The sequence below is a fragment of the Symphalangus syndactylus genome, chromosome 3 (genome assembly GCF_028878055.3).
Source record: "Symphalangus syndactylus isolate Jambi chromosome 3, NHGRI_mSymSyn1-v2.1_pri, whole genome shotgun sequence".
Classification (NCBI taxonomy): domain Eukaryota; kingdom Metazoa; phylum Chordata; class Mammalia; order Primates; family Hylobatidae; genus Symphalangus; species Symphalangus syndactylus.
In genome coordinates, this window is record NC_072425.2 from 132,934,157 (window position 1) to 132,953,241 (window position 19,085).

At 45.9% G+C, this 19,085-nt stretch overlaps 2 protein-coding genes across 12 annotated transcripts in view; one reads left to right on the forward strand and one right to left on the reverse strand.

Annotated features, from left to right (window-relative positions):
• Positions 1–19,085, reverse strand: part of LOC129479692 (uncharacterized) — a 317,480-nt gene that overhangs the window by 138,551 nt on the left and 159,844 nt on the right. The window lies entirely within an intron of this gene.
• LOC129479696 (uncharacterized) overlaps positions 388–19,085 on the forward strand; it is an 88,461-nt gene continuing 69,763 nt past the window's right edge. The window contains exons 1-4 of one of the 5 annotated variants that reach the window (XM_055273232.2): positions 743–795; positions 4,772–4,834; positions 4,909–4,996; positions 5,846–7,708. In XM_055273232.2, the coding sequence (XP_055129207.1) occupies positions 791–795; positions 4,772–4,834; positions 4,909–4,996; positions 5,846–6,397 (708 nt within the window). In that variant the 5' untranslated portion in view covers positions 743–790 and the 3' untranslated portion in view covers positions 6,398–7,708. Of the gene's footprint in view, positions 796–4,660; positions 4,835–4,908; positions 4,997–5,845; positions 7,709–8,478; positions 10,685–19,085 lie in introns of those variants that run through there. The other 4 variants (XM_055273233.2, XR_010119800.1, XM_055273236.2 and 1 more) reach the window with 4 other exon arrangements.

The following is a 19,085-nucleotide window of genomic DNA, read 5'->3' on the forward strand; positions in this document are numbered from 1 at the left end:
ACTTGGGCAATTTGGACTTTCTTTGGGCTTTAATTTGCAAGGGCTAAATACTTTGATTTTGGACTTTAATCTCTTTGGGATTTTAATCTCTAAATTTTTCCCTAGGAATTTGATAATGGGAAGGGTTTATATCCGAATTTGGGGCATCTTATTTTCCCATTTATTATTGAAGAAATCTTTATACATTTTTTATTAGCTCTTTATGCATTTTATTATTGAAGTATCTTCACTCTGCTATTAAACCTCATTACAGAACCTCTGATGAGGTTAGTGGGCCATGTGGCTGGACATCAATTTGGATTGGAAATAGAACAGGCTCCGAACTTGCAGTCTTAGACACAACATAGCCTTGGACTGGATTTTATTAACACACTGTTCTGGCTCATCTCAGAGGCTTATGGAAGTGAAATCGACAGTGTCTTAGGATGGTCCTAGGAAGGCACAGGAAGGAACAGAGGTTGATGCTGGGGGAGCGACCTCCTGCTCAGATAGTTAGCTCATCCCCTCCTGGAGCCGGATGACCACATACCTGGTTGTCCAGGGGTTAAACATTAAGCCCAGATGGTTAAGATAACAAAAAGCTGGGGAATTTTTATCTCCTTCCTTCTCTAGTTTTCACATAGAGGGACTTCCCTGACCCCACACACTTGGCCCCTCTCTGATCCCTTTTTGACCCAGCTAGGAGTGATTTGTCACTTGAGTTTATGTATGACTCACTCTCTTCCCCTCCCTCTCCCTCTCTTTTGGTATATGCCTGCCCTGGGAGAACACACAAGCTCTGCTGTCAGCCATGTGGTAAGATTTATGGGACTGGCTCTGCCCCTACTGGGGAAGCCTGAAGTTTTGGGGGATCAGATCAGCTCAAGAGTAGAGTAGCAGGTCATTCTGGTCAGACAAAAGCCACACCCTCTAATTTAACATTATCAGGAATAAAGGTGCTATTTCAATCTTCATTTCTCTGGCTCTTGGTCTGTCAATGGAGTGGTTCTGTAGTTGGAGAGGGAGAAAGTGGAGTTACAAATTTGCCCCCCTCAAACCTAAGAAGCAACCCTTTGGACCAATATCAAAGTGATTTCTCAGCTGTAAACTAACAGTTTTCTTTTGGAATGAATCGTGTGCTTTCAATTTTCCACTTCAAAAACACACACTTCAGCAGAAGTCACTTTACAGCAAATGAAAGAAGAAATTTCTCCAGGGGAGGAAGGGGTTTGATACTTAGAGGAGGGTAGAAGGGATGACTTAGGAGCATCTATTTTTCCCAACTGTGAAGTCACCAGGAGGTCTTTCTGATATTATTGCCCTTCTAGCCAGTAAGGCAGTGGTTTGCAAAATGCTAGCAATTAAGCAGTGTTCTAATTGGCTGAATTGTATCTCTCTGTCCAGAGTTCTGGGAGAGAACATAGGCAGGGTTAGGCATGGCAGAATGTGTCTGACTCACAATGAAGGTAGGAAGCTTCGGCTGGGTGGGTTTTATTGTGGGATAACTTTCCCAGAGCCTCCTCTATTTAGCTCTGCATATGGAAGCAGGGCTGTCCAAATGGCAAGTTCTACAGAGTGGCCCATTGCAACTGCTCCTCATTAAACTCCCTTCAGAGTCAAGAATGTGTTCACTCTCCTCTTCCTCTTTATATACTCACCACCGCCATTGCCACCACTTTCACCATCATTGCCTCTCTCATTTATGGAGCACTGTGCTAAGCCATTTTTATGCATGATCTTCTCCTCACAACAACCCTGTGAGATAGATACCCTTATTTCCCCCCATTTCCAATGGGTAAACTGAGGCTGCAGGAAATTGAGCCAATAAATGGTAGAGCCAGAATTCCAGCTCAGACCAATGTGACTCCAGTACACTATGCAATGTAGATGCCTATCCAATGTCTTCTTGGATGCTTCCAATGACGAGGCGCTCAGTAGCTTCTGAGCTTCCCATTGCACTGTTGGACAGAATGCAAGCCTCCCTCCCCAGGTCTTTGACATTCTGCCTTTCGTTACACAGAATGCATCCTGTCACACCATGGCAGCATGTTTGATTGAGGCAGGGCCCTAGTTAATGCTTTGCAGTCGAGCAGGGATACTGGGCTGGTGCAATGTAAAAGGCTGACCTGGGGAGATGGCATTTCACTGAACTCATTGAGGCTTGAAATGGGTGTGCTGTGAACTGTATGGCCTTGCCCTCCTGAAGGGAGGGCCCTGAGGGATAGCTGGAAGACCTGGCAGAGTGCCTCTCCTCCCTCTCAGCATGCCATGGCCTTCTAGGGGGCTTCCAGTTCCATGCTGAGGCTGTACTTCCCTCACAGGGAGAGCTGGTTGCTCCCGCATGCCGTTTGCAGTGTTTTACATCTACCTCTGCAAACCTGCTGGGCGTTCTGGCTGGATGATGCTGTTCACATTCCGAATGCTTGTGTTTACCCACCTCCTCACTGAACAAATTTACAAAGTCAACATTTTGGGACATCTCAGAGATTTTAAAAAAATGGCAACACAAAACTAACACAACTATGTTGTCCTCTCCCACCCCCTTGTTTCTAACACATCATAGAGTGGAATTAACAAGATTCTAGTCCTTGGCACTGGATCAATTCTGAGATGCCGTCTCCACCCAGTCTCCATCCCGTCTTTCCCCTAACTCTCGCTGTTCTGAGGAGTGATGGTAAACAGAATACAGGCCATTGTGTCAACTATACCTGGCTTCCAATCCCAACTCAGTTTCTCACTAGCTCTGTGATGATGAGTAAGTTACATAATCTCTGTGAGCTTTAGTTTTCTCATGGGAAACTGATACCCGCTTTGCATTGTTGTGCTGAGCTTTAGGCAAGGTATCCAGGATGTGCATGGTTTTGGTTGCTGGTTGGTCATTCCAGGATTTCATCCTTTCGACCTTGACAAGTTCAGTGATTAATGGTTTTCATCAGTTAAATCTCGATGATGGAGTAATTGAGTCAGGAGTGGGACAGGGCAGCTGGACCCAGAGCAGACACTGAGCACCCCTGGGCAAGCCCCCAATCTTTCTATGCTTTCGTGCCTCCATCTGTTGTGCCCTGATCTGAAATCATTTTGTCTCTTACTGGAAGGATGTGACGCTGAGATGGAAAGAAGAAGGAGAGGTACTCAAAAGTCTGCTGAAGAAAGATGAATAGCCCCTCGTAAAACCCACTTGCTGCTGCCCACCCTTGATTGTCTGTGGCCCTAGAGGAGAGAGAGCGTAATTCTATAAGAGAGGAGCACCCAAAACTGCTGCTTGATAACCCTGGGTGTCTCCTGGACAAAAGCCCTACTTCTTGGGGTATTGTTCATGTTCTTCATGTTCTGGTCCCAGGAGACTTCTGCAGAGGCATCTCTCTGCTCCCCTCTCGCTCCCCAGGGACCACCCACTCTGCCTTGAATACACAATGCCCATTTGCTCCTTTGATTTTTTATTCTTGGAATGTCCTCCCTTCAACCTCCTTTGCCCCTATACTGCCCCACCAGGTGAACTCAAATTCATCCTCATGGTTTCCTTTAAAGTGTCCTCTGATCTCTATGTGGCTTTCTGTTTGTTTTTTTCACTCCTCCTGACTTCCTCTTCATCTTTCTCCCTCTTCTCTTCTCCCTGTACATGCAGCGACAGACTCTACTACAGCACCTCACATTGTGCTGCAATGTCTGTTTACATGGCAGCATCCCCTGCCAGATTTAGGGCAGGGACTGTGCTTATTCTTCCCCATGTCCCCAGTGCCCAGTAAAGTGCCAGGCAAATAATAGACAATTAATAAATACTTGTTGTTGACTTGCATTCGGAGCTGTGTATGCCCCAGCTCTCTTCTTCCACCTTTCCCTTCCCACAGCACACTCATGGTCTCTCCCTCTCGCCCTGCCCTTTCCTCATCTCTCCCCTGCCTTGTCCCGTCACTGTCTTTGCTATCTCCTAATTGAATTTTTCTGGACAGTAACAAGGCCAGAGATACCTTGCAAAGTGAATACACCACCCACAAATAATCAAGTTGCCACCATTCTCTTAGGCGAGCACTATTTTGGGGATACTATTTATCTCCCCTTCTTCCCAGATGTCCACCCCCAGGGTGGGTCATAAAGGGGACAAAACCAGCTCCTCTAATTTGGTGGAGTCCAGCGTGGAGCCAAGCAGCACACGTCCCTCCTCCTGCTCCTCTTACCTCTGCAGGCAGCTCTGGGCAAACAAGTCAGTCTTCATTAAGACAAGGCACACCTGTTACCTGCGCGAACTCTGCCCTTCTCCCCGGTGGCAATTAGCCGGGCTCTGGCTGGTGGAAAAGCAATGGCTTCCCCTGCTCTCTCTGGGAGCTTTTCTTAGTGAACGGGCTATCGGAATCTCCTGCCCAGGGGTCCTGCTGTCCGTTATTATATCACCGCCCCTGCCATCCTGCCTTTACAGCAGCCCTTGGAGAGGAATCTTAATGTGTGCTGAAGACAGCAGCAGGAGTAGGAGGGGGCAAGGAGAGACAAGAACTCGGGTTTCTGGGCGGGTGAAGGGGGCCTGCACTGTACTGTTTTAAACTTCAGAGAGACAGTTTCAGGAACCTTGTATTTATTTATTCCTTATTTCCAGTAAAGGTGAGAATGCAGTGAGGGCTGATCCAGCATGGATAAAATAGAGCTGCCTGCACGGTGGGGATTGTGGCGGGAGTGGGGAGAAGAAAAAGTGCCACTTTGAACAGAGTAAGGAGGGAATGGGCTTTGTGGGGTCATTTAGTCCATCCCCCTGCCTCCCTAGCCTTCTGAACTATAAAAGCCTTCCCTTTCTCTCAATTAGGAACGAAGCATGCCGGGCCTCACCTCAGACCTGCACACTGCCCCTCATTATGTTCATGATCGGGTGAGGATTCCTGTCACATGTCTTTCCAAGTCCTTGCAAGGCAGTGTCTCTCTGCTTACAGCATTCTATTCCAGCAGGAAATGGAGAAACAGTGCCCAGAAGGTGAAAAAGAAGAGACGACCCCCTGAAGGGGACATCCACATTTATTTGAGCACCTACCAGGTACCAGACATTATGCCTGACCATTTTTAGCCACAATTTTAGTTAATACTCATGATAATGCAGGAAATATTAATAGATTGATTTCCCCACTTTACAGAAGTAGTCACTAAGACCCAGAGAGAGGAAGGGATTTTCCAATATTGCCCAGCTGTACGTAGTGCCCACCGTACCCTTCTACCCATTGTATACAGTTGAGCAGGTTTTTTAAAGCTCTCTACACCTCAGCTTTTCCATATGTAAAATGACAGAAATAATAGTAGCAGCCTCACAAGGTTGTTGTTAGAATTAGAATCAGTTAACAGATACAATTCTTAGAAGAATACTTGGTACATCATAAACATCTTGTAAATGTTAGCTGCTATTATTAGTAGTATTAATTATTATTACTTGAGACACAGTCTTGCTCTGTTGCCAAGGCTGGAGTGCAGTGGCACAATCATACCTAACTGCAGCCTTGACCTTCCCTGGTCAAGTGATCTTCCCACGTCAGCCTCTTGAATAGCTGGGACCACAGGCATATGCCACCACCCCCAGCTAATTTTTTTATTTTTTATAGAGACAGGCTCTCATCATATTTCCCAAACTGATTCTGAACTCCTAGCCTTAAGTGATCCTCCTGCCTCAGCCTCCCAAAGTGCTGGGATTACAGGTGTGAGCCACGGCACATAGCTATTATCATTATTTTTAGTCTTTTATTCCTGAATGACAGCGCTTTCTGGGCTTAATAATAATAATTACTATGTATGGAGCACCTTCTATGTTCCAAGCCTGTGCCTGGCACTTTACATTAATTATCTTATTTAATCCTCAATGACTGTATAATGTAGTATTATTATTTCTATGTTTCAGAGAAGTCAACTGAGGTTCAGCGAATTTATAGAACTAAGTAAGCTGCAAGGCTGGATCTCCAAGCCTGCGTCATGTGATTCCCAAGCCCACACTCAGCCAATGCACTGTACCACTTCCCAGAAGAACCTGTGGGCAGGGGTGATCTACCTGGAGATGATCCATATTTGCTTATTATCATGTGAGGCTGCAAAACCTCCTTCTGTGGCAGAACCTCCCACCCTCCCCACACCCCAAACATTTTCCATCTGCAAAAGACATCGAGGGGCAGGGAGGCAGGTTTGCTTCCTCTTCCTTCCCCTCCCCTCTCTTCTTTCTGCTTGCTCTCCAGTCCTTCCCTTGCACACTGAGGTAGCCTTGTGGAGCTGTAACTGTGTCTTCGTGGGATGTCTCATAACTGAGGCTGCTGGGAGAGAATTTTGGACGGGGGAACTTTGGAGGGGTTTCCCTTTGTGTCTCAGGATGAGAAGTTCAGAGGAACAGCTGGTAGCCATTCATCATGCATGCCTACTCATACATAGGTCAGATATGAGGCAGGGAAAGCCCCATTACTAGAAGGGTTTAAACAGGGACTGTATAACCATTGGCCAGGGTTATGAAAGTAGCATATGCCTACTCATACATAGGTCAGAAATGAGGCAGGGAAAGCCCCGTTACTAGAAGGGTTTAAACAGGGACTGGATAACCATCGGCCAGGGACCTTATAAGGGGGAATTCCCTCTATTGTCTGAGATTAAAAGAGTTTCCACAGTTTAAGCACATGAGAGGGGAGCTCAGGAGACTTAAAGCCAACTTCTGGAGACTCCTGCAGTGACCACAGTGGGTTCTGAGCAGTAGAAACATGATTCACATTCACATCCAAAGCCCCTACCAGCTATTCCTAGGAAAGCCCAAGCTGAAATGGCATATCGTTTTCCCAGAGGTTTCTACTCTTACCCCACACTCTAGCCTTCCTCATGTATCCATTTCATTAGGCCCAAATTCCCCAGAACAGAAAAAGACAGCAGAGAGCTAAGAGCCTTTCCACCTGTCCAGAGCAAATATGTGTTGGATGTGTGTGTGTGTGTGCATGTGCAGAAGTGTGCTGTAGGGGCAGGATGGTGGCTACGGGTGGCTTGTCCTGGCCTTTCAAGCCCCATGACCTGAATGATGTAGCTTCTTAGGAGCTGGCCATGACTCAACTGTGGACAAAATTCAGCTTCTAAAATTCTGGAAATCCAAAGAGAGTTCTATTGGCTTGTAAGCCAAGGAGTGACCAAAGTACATAAACAACAATGTGTGTGTGTGTGTGTGTGTGTGTGTGTGTGTGTGTGTTGGGTTGGGTGTGCAGGGATTCCTCCTCTTTGGGCCATCATTCCGTGCCCAACTCAGCCACATACTTCTCCTAGGATTCTGAGGAGTTTCCCAAAACTCAATGAGCCTTCTTTTATTGAAGCATTGTAGAAATAATAGTAATAGTAAGTAAAGCAATAATAATAGAAGCAGTTCCACAAAAATGTGGTAGGACCAAGTGGATAGTGAATGCAACACACTTAGTGGAAAGAAAACACATGCTGATATGGTTTGGCTCTGTGTCCCCACCTAAATCTCGTCTCTAATTGTAATCCCCAAGTGTTGAGGGAGGGAGGTGATTGGATCATGGGAACAGTTTTCCCCCACGCTGTTCTCGTGATAGTCAGTGAGTTCTCACAAGATCTGATGGTTTTATAAGTGCTTGGAAGTTCCTCCTTTGCTCTTCTCTGTCCTGTCACCTGGTGGAAAAAAGTGCTTGCTTCCCCTTCCCCTTCTGCCATGACTGTAAGTTTCCTGAGGCCTCCTCAGCCATACTGAACTGTGAGTCAATTAAACCTCTTTCCTTTATAAATTACCCAGTCTTGGTATGTCTTTATAGCAGTGTGAGAACAAACTAACACATATGCCCTGGATGAAAGAGCTCATTTCATTAATGCTGAAGTCAACAGAGCCTTGAAAACGGCTTGCAGGCATGGCCTCAGGAAAAGCCAAGAGCCAAGTGTGATCCCCTCTTCTACCCCTAGGAGCTATGGGCTGAGCCCCTTGACCAGCAGACTTCCCAGGATGGAAAGGAGAAGAGCTCAAGGAATTGCCATGAAGAGTTAGTGTAGAGAGTAGTTTGGTGATGGGTCAATGGTCATTCACCCCCCACCTCACGGTGCAAGACTTTGTAGTGAATCTTCTGAGTCCTATGTCTCATTTTCCTTATCTAACAAATGGCGTGGTGGTCCTTGCCCTAGCTAACCCATAGGGTTGACTTGATTTGAAAACCCTGAAATGTTACTCAGTGGTGGGCTTCAGGCTCCCCCAGGCAGGATCCTGCAGCTCTAGGCTATATATATGCCTCTGTGGACAGGGACATCATCAGCTCTTTATCCATCCCGCTCCCTGCACTCCCACCCCATGGCAAAGCCTAAGCTTTGTGCCTGCTAGAGGGACCAGAGCCTCACTTAGGGAGAAACAAATCTTCCTCCTGGTGGAGAACAGGCAGCACTCTGGGTGTGTGCCTGGGAGCCCCACCCACTCTGGCCGTCCTCCTATGTGAGGATAGGGAGCCAGGTCAGGCCACCCCCTGCATGTTGCTGCCTTTAAACTACTGTGCTTTGTGCTTTCTGGTGTTTCAGTTTATCATCTCAGGATTTGGAACTGGGAAGCAGGACGCTCCTTCAGCTCAGATGTTTGCTTGTGCCCCAGACTCCAGAGACCCTCTCGCCACCTCCTTTCCTCCCTTGCCCCCTTCCATGGGGACCAAGAGGGGCTCCTGTCTCAGGCCTTGGGGAGGGGTTCGAATGCCCTACGGAGGCTTCCATGGAGAGACAGTGGCAGAGGACGAAAAAGAGGAGCTGAAGAAGCAGAAAAAGGAAGAGAGGAGGAAAAGCCAGGAGATTACAAGGGATCAAGAAGAGGCTGTTTAAGTACATGGCAGCGTACCCAGGAGCTGGGCTCCTGTGGCTGTGTGGGCCGGAGGCTGCATGGCAGCAGATGCTGAGAAGAAGCTGTGCATTCGAGAAGCTGAAAGATGGTCTGTCCTCCCACAGGGGCCTCAGGGACCTCAGGCAATGCTGGGCTCTCAGAGGGTAGGGTTGGGGCATCCATGCCCTCATTTTGGCCTAGGAGGCAACAGGTGTTTATCTGAAGCGCCTCTGCATGCGGTGGACATCAGACAAAGACAGTGTGTGTGTTTATGCATGTGTAGATGCACGTGGGAGACACGTTTCAGTGTGCAGACTGCGTGCATTCACATCTGTGTGTTTTCGAAAGTGCAGGTGTGCATGCCTGTCAAAGAGGCCCATGGGCAATCTGAAACCATGACTGGACGCCAGCCCAGGCTGCGAAAGCCCAAAGGACAGCCCTCTCCCCACATCAGGGCTGCTCTGACCATGTCCCAGCTTAAGCAGGGCAGTTGTCCAAGGCTATCACCTTGCTCTCTGCTGGGCTCAATTCATGACTGACAGGTGGCCAGGACCCAGTGGTTTACCAGGTACTTTCACCCTTAGGCTCTCACATGGTCCTGGTAAAAACCATGTGGTACACAGTACATTTCTCTTTCCAGAGACAGGGACCAAAACTTAACGTCTCAAAAAACTGCCTTTTGAAGTCAGATCCAGTATTGTTTCCTTTGCCTGCAAATGTCATTAGGTACTGTTTCTTTATTTTTGGGCCATCTCCTCTTACATCTCTATCCTTTTAACCCCTAAGGGTCAGAAATGTGAATAAAAGGCCAGAGTAGGGACCTTGCTTTCCCCATCCATGTTCTTTGTGGCTGGACTTAAATGGTTAGAGTGAAGGTGGATCATAAGTCCAGAGTTTAGCTCCTGGGGGACTTTCTTCCAAGGCCTGGGGGCCTATAAATTCCAAATTCTAGACTTACAGGGATTTTAAAGTTGGGAGCAGTTCTGTATAGGAGGGAAGAGGTGCTGCTATCAGGAACTCAGAGAGGATTTTTGGAATCTGTTGGGACTGTTTTCGAATCCCAGTTATGTGACAGAGGCCAATCAGTACTCTCTCTCTCTGCATCTCAGCTTTCTCATCTATAAAACGGGAATCTAATAAAAATAATAATAGCAAATACTTGTAGAATGCCAACAAGATGTAAGACTCTATTTTAAGTACTTAATAGATATCAATTTAATCTTTACAACAATCTTGTGAGTCAGGAATATTATCACCATTGAACAGACAAGAAAACTGATTCTCAAAGTATTAAGTGACTTCCCCAAGATCACAGTGCTCATACACAACGAACATGATACTTGAGCCCAGCAGTCCGGCTACAACATCTGTGTTTAACCCCTGCAATACTTCCCAGCAGGGCTGGATAACTACCTGAACCTTGGGTGGCAAAAAAAACAGATGAACAACATGTGGTGGTTTTAAAACCTGTCTGCAAACTCTTTGATACTCCTCCAACAAAAGGCAAAATCTAGGTCTCCTCCCTTGAAAGTCCTAGATAAACTGTGTGACAAACTTCAAGAATTAGGATGCAGTGAACAGGATGCTATGAAATTTCCAAGGGTGGCTTAGGAAAGGCCTTTGGCTTCTGCTGGTTTCTCTGGGGATACCTGCTTTGGGAGCCTTCTGCTGCTGCGTGAGATCCCTGGCTACCCTGGAGAGACGTCAGACAACAGGTGAGACGCCCGATAGCCCTAGCTGTCTGTGTCTTTCCAGCCCAAGCTCCAGACATGTACTGAAGAAGCTTTAAGGGTAAATTCAGTCCCAGCTACTCCCTGGCTACAACTATAAGACAGACCCTCCCAAGTAAGAACTGCCTAGCCAAGCTCAGGCAACTCCAAGATTTAAGAGCAAAATAAAAGATAGTTATTGCTTTAAGCTACTGTTTGGGTGGTTTGTTATGCAGTAGTAGATAGTCAGAACATAACACTTACTTTACAATAGTTGTAAAGTAAGGAATGAGGAATCATTTCAATGAGGAATCATTGAAAATGTAGATGTCGTGCCCTTGGTGGTGACTGCCACTTCACTTTCCCTCATTCATCTGCACTCTCTGGGTATCCTCACAAATACCTCTTGTCTTAAAACAGAAGTGACTCATACACAAGTTCAATAGCCACCTCCACCAAACTCTGGAAACCAGTGTCATGGATCGCAGCTTTCTCACTTATAACTGGTGATCTTCACAGCTCTTTAAAAAACAAAAACACTGCACATGATGCTACCACGTGGAGGCACTGGCATGTATAGACAGGGAATTATCAGCACCTTATGTCATTCCAGAAAAGCTCCTGGAACTTACACTGGGCATGCTCTGTTGCTGACCTCTCTCCCTTCCCTAAGTACACATTAGGTTCACACTGTGCCAACTTTTCCTTAGATGTGGTTTTTTGCGGGTAAAGACTTTAGCTTTATTTTATTCTTCCATGCATTTTGTGGATTACATCACTGAGACAGAGAATAATGCATATTACAGTATAATGAGGGAGCCACAGGCCTATCCGAGGGAAGAGAAGTGGAAAATGAAAGAATAAAGGGGAATGAATAAAGGCTAAAGAAAAGAAAGGCATAGAGAGAAAGAAAAAATCAGAAGGGGGAGAGAGAGAGGAGAGAAAAGATAAAAACATGGAAGGCAAATGAAAGGGAAATGGGAGAAAGGATAGGAAGGGGCTTGAGATGAAAGACAAAATGCAACGAGGACAAAGTGGCCATTTCATTCTGACTGCTCTACCCTCAGCTGAGTCCTGCAGCCGGAGAGCCTGGAGGCTGCAGTCCCCAGATCTGCCCACTGCACTCGGTGCCAGGGCTGGCCATGCACACATAGCTCTTGCCTGCAGCTCAACACCCTGAGCTCCTTAAATAGCTTTGAACCGCACTGAGTGGTGGATAAACATTTGTTTCACAGCTCACAAAGCAGAGCTGCTGGCTACCAGCAGGTTTGATGTAATGAGTTCCATTCTGGACCCCGGGGAGCATTTAGAATGGGCTCTTCTTTGCCCAGGCTGCCAGTCAAGTTGGTACCAGGGGGAAAGAAAAAACACAACACTAATCTCTTCCCCACCATCCCTGTCCAGATTTGGAGTCCCCAGAAACCAAAGTACTCCATTCTCAGGGGATGGGATTAAGGAGCAGGGTGCCCCAGGAACCTGAAATGCAAGTGCCAGAAAGGGTGGCTGGATAACCTCCTTTTTTACACATCCTCGGGAAATTACTTGGACTCATGAGCAGTCCAAAATCCACTGACTTCTCAGGAGCTGAGAATTGCAGACAGAGTCTCTGGTCTCATCCCCTCTCTGCTTGCTCCACACAGCCGCCTTCTGCAGCTGTGGAGCTCAATTCTTAAGAAAGGAGATAGCAGTGGAACAGCCTGGCATTGCTGCCCTTGGTTGGCAGCTGCCCTCCTTGACCACTGCTCTCTACCACCCAGATCGTGCCCAGAGCTTCCTGTTTACCTCTGTGCTCAGAGAGCCACAGTGCCCTGCGTTCTGACCCCCATTCCCATCACAGCAGGGGAGGGAGGGTGGTGGGGAAGGGGCTGCTGATCCTCCTCTTTATTCCCCCCTTGCCCCCAAACTCCCCACTCCAGGACAATAAGACATGCCGCCGGAAGGAGCTGAAGACCAGTTGATTTGATGAATAAATTGTAATTATGTGGTTGGCCTTTTGGCGCTTCCTCTGTGGATATTAATAGCCATTAATGCCCTGCTGTTTTGCACTGCACCAGAGTCTGCCAGACAGAGCACAGGGCAGGTCACTGCCCCAGCCCTGTGCTCACCCCTACACCAGCACTGCCTCATTTGCTTCAGAATTTTAGGAAGGAAATGAACTTGCAAAGACATTGGATAGAAAATTAAAAGGGTGAAAACAAATCCAAGGGGAAGTCATTTAGATTTCCAGGCAAATTTGTTGTTGAAATGGCTTCTTGGACTGTTATGATTGGGATCTCCTAGGGGTCATCTTGTCTCTTTCCAGATTCTAGGCAGAAGCCACCATGAAAACTTATATCTTTTCCCTTAGAGTTACTAGGGCTGAGAGAAATTAGCAGATGAGTACAGAGGCAGACTTGAATTTCCCCACCAAAGCAAGTTGGGCAAGAGCAGAACTGACCAGGCTTAAATGGCAGAAGCGTAGACAAAAGTGGACCGCCTGAATCCTACCATTCTTTGTAGCAGCAACATGGTGTACGGAAGGGGCATAGCCTTGAAATCAGACCCTGGGGTTAACCAGCTGGCCCTACCACCTGCTAGTTCTACACTCTAGACTACAGGAGATAACAAAAAGAATGCAGCCATGGCACGAGAAGACTCAACTTTATCGTAGTGTGATCTTGGGTAACTTACATACCTTCTCTGGACCCTAATTTTCTCATTAGAAAAAAAATTTCCTAGAACAGGACAGTATATAATAAATAAATACTAGTCCTTTTAGAGTACTGTGTTGGAGCTACCGTGTACCAGCTCATGAGAGCAAATGGTATGCCTCCCTTCCCAAATCTGTGTTCAGTGACATCACGTTGGTAGCTTGAAATTGGCCATGGTAGGAATATTTACACCAGAAAAATTGGTAATGCTACAAATTAGGTCTATTCCTACCCCCACCCCCCTTAGGCTCTGATTGTTAAACATATACCAGCAAAAGGCTGTTCCTGCCTGTTTCAGCTGTTTGGAATAGTGGGGTCTTAGAGCGTGTCCTCAGGCTCCTGAAAGCCACAGGCCAGCCCTTTGGACGATCTATTTGCCTCCCATACACCTCAACAAACTGTTCACTTCTAACAGCGATTGTCAAAATCTCCTTGAGGCCCTATTAGAAAGCTGCAGCTCCTTTATCTATTCAGCACCAAGAGGCAATTGTCGAGGAAGCTGATTGTAGTTCAAATCCAGGTATCAATTCAAAATGTTTTTGCCTCAGACAACTTTGTGCGATCAATCAGTAATGTAATCCTCTGCTGGTAGAACACAAAAACAAAGCCCCACCTTGCCTCATAAACACAACATCATTAGTCTTAGGGTAAACTATAAATTGATGCATAGAGCAAACAGCCAGAGCTGCGTCCCGGGGAATGGGAGCAGATGAAATAGCAGTACTTCATGGTGAATGACAAATCATTGCTTGTTCCGTTCCCTATCAAGTGGAACACCATCAATCACATGGTGGACTTGTTGGGTTCCAAGACAGATAGGACACCATGAACAGATGCTATGGCTGAGACTGCTGGCCTGGGCAGCACTGTACTTTTTGCTTTTCCTGTAAGGGGAAGAAGAGACCAATCCACTTTCTGTAGGGTCCTGTCCTTCATTCGAATTTATAATGGTGAGTAAGTCAAGGAATTCCATCAATCATAATGTCCTTGAGAATGGGAACCTTCATCCTTTTCATGTTACACAAAGTCCTGTTTGAATGGCAAGGGAAAGGCCAGGCTTCTAACCAAAGAAAGAAGGAGCAGAGGACAGATCAACTGCTTTTTTGATTTCAGAAACTCATTAAAGTCCTGTCTGTCCTCATATAGTGACTCTCAATCTCTGGGTCTGCCATAGTGCCTGTAATCCCAACCCATCGGGCCACTCTTTTATATTAAGGTATTATATTCAAAAGGAGCATATTACCATGTGCATCCCAGCTCCGACACAATGGGGCATTATCTGAGCACGTAATAAGTGCTCAGTGTCTATCTTCTAAATGGATAAATGAAAGGATGGATGCATGATAATACACAGTAGGTAGTTTGGATGGAAGGAAAACAGGAGGAGGAAAGGAGTGAGAGGTATGATTGTAAAATTAACATTAGAGTAGGCGACACTGCATTCAGGCACAGGAGGCTGGAATGGGTGATCCAAAATGAGGAAAGGTGATATAAGAGGGAAAATAGGAAGTCCTGAAGCTAATAGCCATCTCCTTTCTAGTGTTTCCTATGGCCAGTTGGTTTTTAAGCAAAGCATGTTGAGGGAATAAAAATCAAAGCCTGTCTCTATTCTAATGGGGACATGAGGCAAGGAGGAAAAGTTAGGTGTTTGTGATTTGCTGTCGCTCATGCATAATCCCACAGGCCCTATTTCTGGCCTTCTGCCATTCATGGGGCCAGGGAACTGAGAAGCAATGGAATCTTTCTGACTGCTGATTTAATTAAGTGTGGCTAGTCTGTGACAGAGGCTGACTCGGCACCAAGCCAAAGTCACAGGTGAGTTGGTCATGTCACTGATGGGTGAGTTGAGCCTCATGTTTGACCAAATCAACCAGTCATTTGGGATATCTGAAGACTTAGGGAAAGCAATTGATCCTGCTATGGTGCTGGAAGACACTGGTGATTTGGTTAAAACCCATCTCTCTCTACATATATATATAGTAAAGAACATACTGGCTAATTCAGGCAATCTGACAGTCTGGGGTAGCTACAACTTTAGTGATACCAAGTATTCAACATTATGTAGTAAAAACCATGTTTGACTTATATCTTTTTTCATCTCACTTAATTGTTGTGGACATTGTGCTGACATACCTAAGGGTGGTTTGGAAACAGTTGGCATGTTTTCTTTATGTATTTTTCACCTCTGCCATCTGTAACTGGGAAAGGGTATCCTTCCTCCTGCCAGTTCTTCCCAGCTGAAGTCTACACAACTTTTACCCAGACATCAGAAACAGCTGTCTCAGGCAGACGGTGCTTGACTCCAGGTGGGCGCTCAGCAGCAAGGGCAGGTGAGATAATGAGCAACAATAAAGTCCTTTTCAAGGAGGTGGGAGTCTGTTGGAGGGGTGAATTGGTTAGCATATGCTGGCCCTTACTTGGCTTCTAGTATTTGTTCTTCTGTGCAGCTTGTTTCTCAGTGTGATATCAGATTTACTTTTCCTTCTCTTCCTCCTTTCCTGCCTTCTTTTCTCCCTTCATTTACTGTGCATGACACTGTGCTTGATGCCACAGAAGAGTCAAAGATGATGCAGCTATCACCCCTACCCTCAAGGACCCAGCCACACTCTATCTAGGAAAAAGGCAAATCGAACGCAACCATGTTGCTAATAATAATAATAATAATAAATGAAGAAAAGATAAGAAGAGATTAAGCATTTGGAGTTCAGGAGAAAGGAAGTAGATGTGTATTTGGGCTTCATAGAGGAGATAAATATTGTACACACATAGGCCTAAAAGGACAGGTGGGATTAGAATGGTTTCAGTGCATGGGGCCATCTAGAAAATTATATGCAGGGGGAAAGGATAGAATAAAGATGTAAATGCAAAAATAAATTAGAGTAGTGTAGTTAAAGAAGTCAAAAGTCCTGGAGAGAAAATACAGGTAGGTGGGTAATAGGAATAACAGTCTTGCCCTGATGAAACAGTGGCAGAACAAAGAAGGTATCAGACGCCAGGTTAAGGATGTTGGACACATTTTGGCCATCCGTTGGGAACCATGGAAGATTTCTTAGCAGTTTATGATACTTAAACATATTTGGGAAGAATAATCTTGCATCTATGTGTAAGGTAGTTTGGAAGGGGGCAAGATAGAGAGTAGAGATAAAAGTTAATAGATACGAGTCCAGAAGATGGCAATTAAAAGCTCGTGCTGAGGCAATCATGAGAAAGCCATGAGGGGACAATGCTGGAGAGCAAGTCTGATTGGAATAAGCAGGACATGGTTCTAATAACTACATGCTAAGATGAGGAGTGAAGAGTCAGAAGTCACTGCAGCTTTGTGCTTTGATATTTGGTTGAGTTGACTTGGGAGAAAGGATGCTGATGGTGTCAATCTCTCTTTGATCCACCTCTGACTGCAGCACAGCTGTAGTGGAGAGTCTCACAAGGCCTCAGACTCACCCAGCTCTTGACCTGCATCCCACCTTGAGGGCTCTCTGTGCTTCTTTCCACATTGTGCCCTAGGACCTTCTTCAAAACCTAGGAGATTGCTTGGACTGCCCACAGAATAGCTTGAGTGTAGGGAAGATCATGCCCTGGGAGACTCCCAGCTAATGGGGAATGGGATCAGTGCTGCACCTTCAGTCCTTCAGAAGAACAATTGAAAGCATCTGTCAACTTCTCAGGAGGTCCCAGTGGAATGGAGGCTCCATTGCCCACAGCACTGATCCTGATGATGTTTCTCACATCAGTGCTTCCTGCTCCTGACTAATTCTCCCTGCTCAATCACTGTTACATGCTGGGATCACCTCCCATATGAACTACCTGCACCCACTTCTTGCCTCAAGTTTTGCTTTTGGGAGAACCCAGGACAGACATACAGGTGGAGCTCTTCCAAAAAAAAAAAGGTAAATGAGTCCAGAACTCTAGAGAGATGCTGGGGTTTGAGATATTTATTTCTAAATCATCTACATGAACAAGGCAATTGAAATTAGGGAAGTAAATACAATTATCTAGGGGAGAGAATATGGAGAAAAAAGAGAGAAGGGAAGAAAATCAGACCTTGGAGAATTTTCCATCTGGTAGGTGGGAAAAGAACAAGCAACTAATGCAGTAGACGGAGAATAAGAAGGGCAGAGAGATGGTTGTGGTAAAAGTGAAGGGATCCTGAGAGTGACCATCTGAGATGAATGCTGCAGAGGCCCAAGGAGGATGTGGAATTTAGAAAGTCTTTGAAAACCCTGCAAGAGCGATTTTGTTGGTGACAGTGAAAGCCAGTTGCAAGTGTCAATGAGGTAAAGAAGTGGAGGCCCAGAGCGTATATTGGAGGTCCCTAAACCTGGCTCTTTGGGTGACTTTAAAAAATACCGACATCTCACAATAGACCATCTGAAGTAGCATCTCCAGAGAGAAGGGCTTCTCTCTCAATTAGATTGAGGGGAAAGAGAGGTAAAGTGATAGTCTGATAGCTTGAGGTATCAAGGCATAGAGAAGTATTAAGAGTAAAAGAGAAATAGAGAAGATGTATCCAAGGTGGAGAGAATTAGTCAGTGGAAAGGAAGATGTTAAAGATGCAAGATAATGGGGAAAATGTCTGGAGAAGGACTCAGAGGAGAAGGGATCAAGAACATGACTTTCCTAAGTTTAGTTTTAATAAAGAAGATTCATTCATTCACCCATTCAACGAGCATGGACTGGGTTCCTCTGTGGCAGGGCACTTCGCATAAAGAAAGGACAAGTTATGGCCACTCCCCTCTAGGAGAGAAGGAGGTAGAAAGAATCACTAGAAAATTGTTAGATTCTAGGATAGAAACATTTGTGGTGTTTTCAATAGTGCCTCTGCCCACATACCGACTGAGAGACTCAGGAGAAGGTAAATTCCCAGGGCTTCAGTTTTCTCAGCTTTAACCACCACTCCCCTGGGTTGCTACAACAATCACACAAGAAATTTGTGCTAATGTGCCCAGCACAGTGATGAGCACACAGTAGGCCTTCCAGAGAGCTTAGTTTTCTTTATTTTGGAAGCAAAATACAATGACACTGCAGAGGAAGAAATGTTTTACTCTGCTCCAAGGGCTAAGTAAAGCTTTCTAGAAAAACTATTACTCAAACTAACTTGGAGTTGAGAGAGGAAAAGAGAGAGGCCATCTGAAAATTTGGTAAAGAGTCATTGGAGCAAAGAGCAGGGCAACTGGGGAAGGTAAATCAGATGGCTCTTGTCTTCCAATAAACAGAAAGCAAGGTTGTCATTTAAGGGTATGTAGTATGGGCTACATTGCATCCCTCCCCTGCCAAATTTATATGTTGAAGTCCTAACCCCCAGTACTTCAGAATGTGACTGTATTTGGAGACAGAGCCTTTAACAAGGAAATTGAGGTAAAATAGGGCATATGAGTGAATGAGCTTTAATCTAATAGGACTCCCTATAAGAAGAGGCCATTAGGACACAGACATGCATTAGGAGAAGGCAGCCATCTGTTAGACAAAGAGAGAGCCCTTGGAAGAAACGAGCTCTGCCAACATCTTGATCTTGGACTTCTAGCCTCTAGAACTGTGAGGAAGTAAATTTCTGCTGCTTAAGGCACTCAGTCTGCAGTATGTGTTACAGCAGCCCTAGCCAACTCACACAGTAAGGGTGTGGGGATAGCAGCAGATTGGAGAGATTCAGGAAAATGAGGATGGTTTGGAAGAACTCTGATGGGGACATTAGTTAAAGCTAAGGAAATGGTTCCCAAAGAGATGGTGGTCCAGCTCACCTTATGGATTGTGGGTGGGCCCATGACTTTTTTTCTCCCGCAGTGTTTGCTAGGGCAGCAGGTTGAACCTGCGCTGTGTTTGGGTTCTGGCACCAAGGGACTCACTGGTCAGAAGAGTGGGAACTTCCAGATTGGCTGAGGGCAGGTGAAATGACTGGCCAGGGGCACACACTCAGGGAGACAA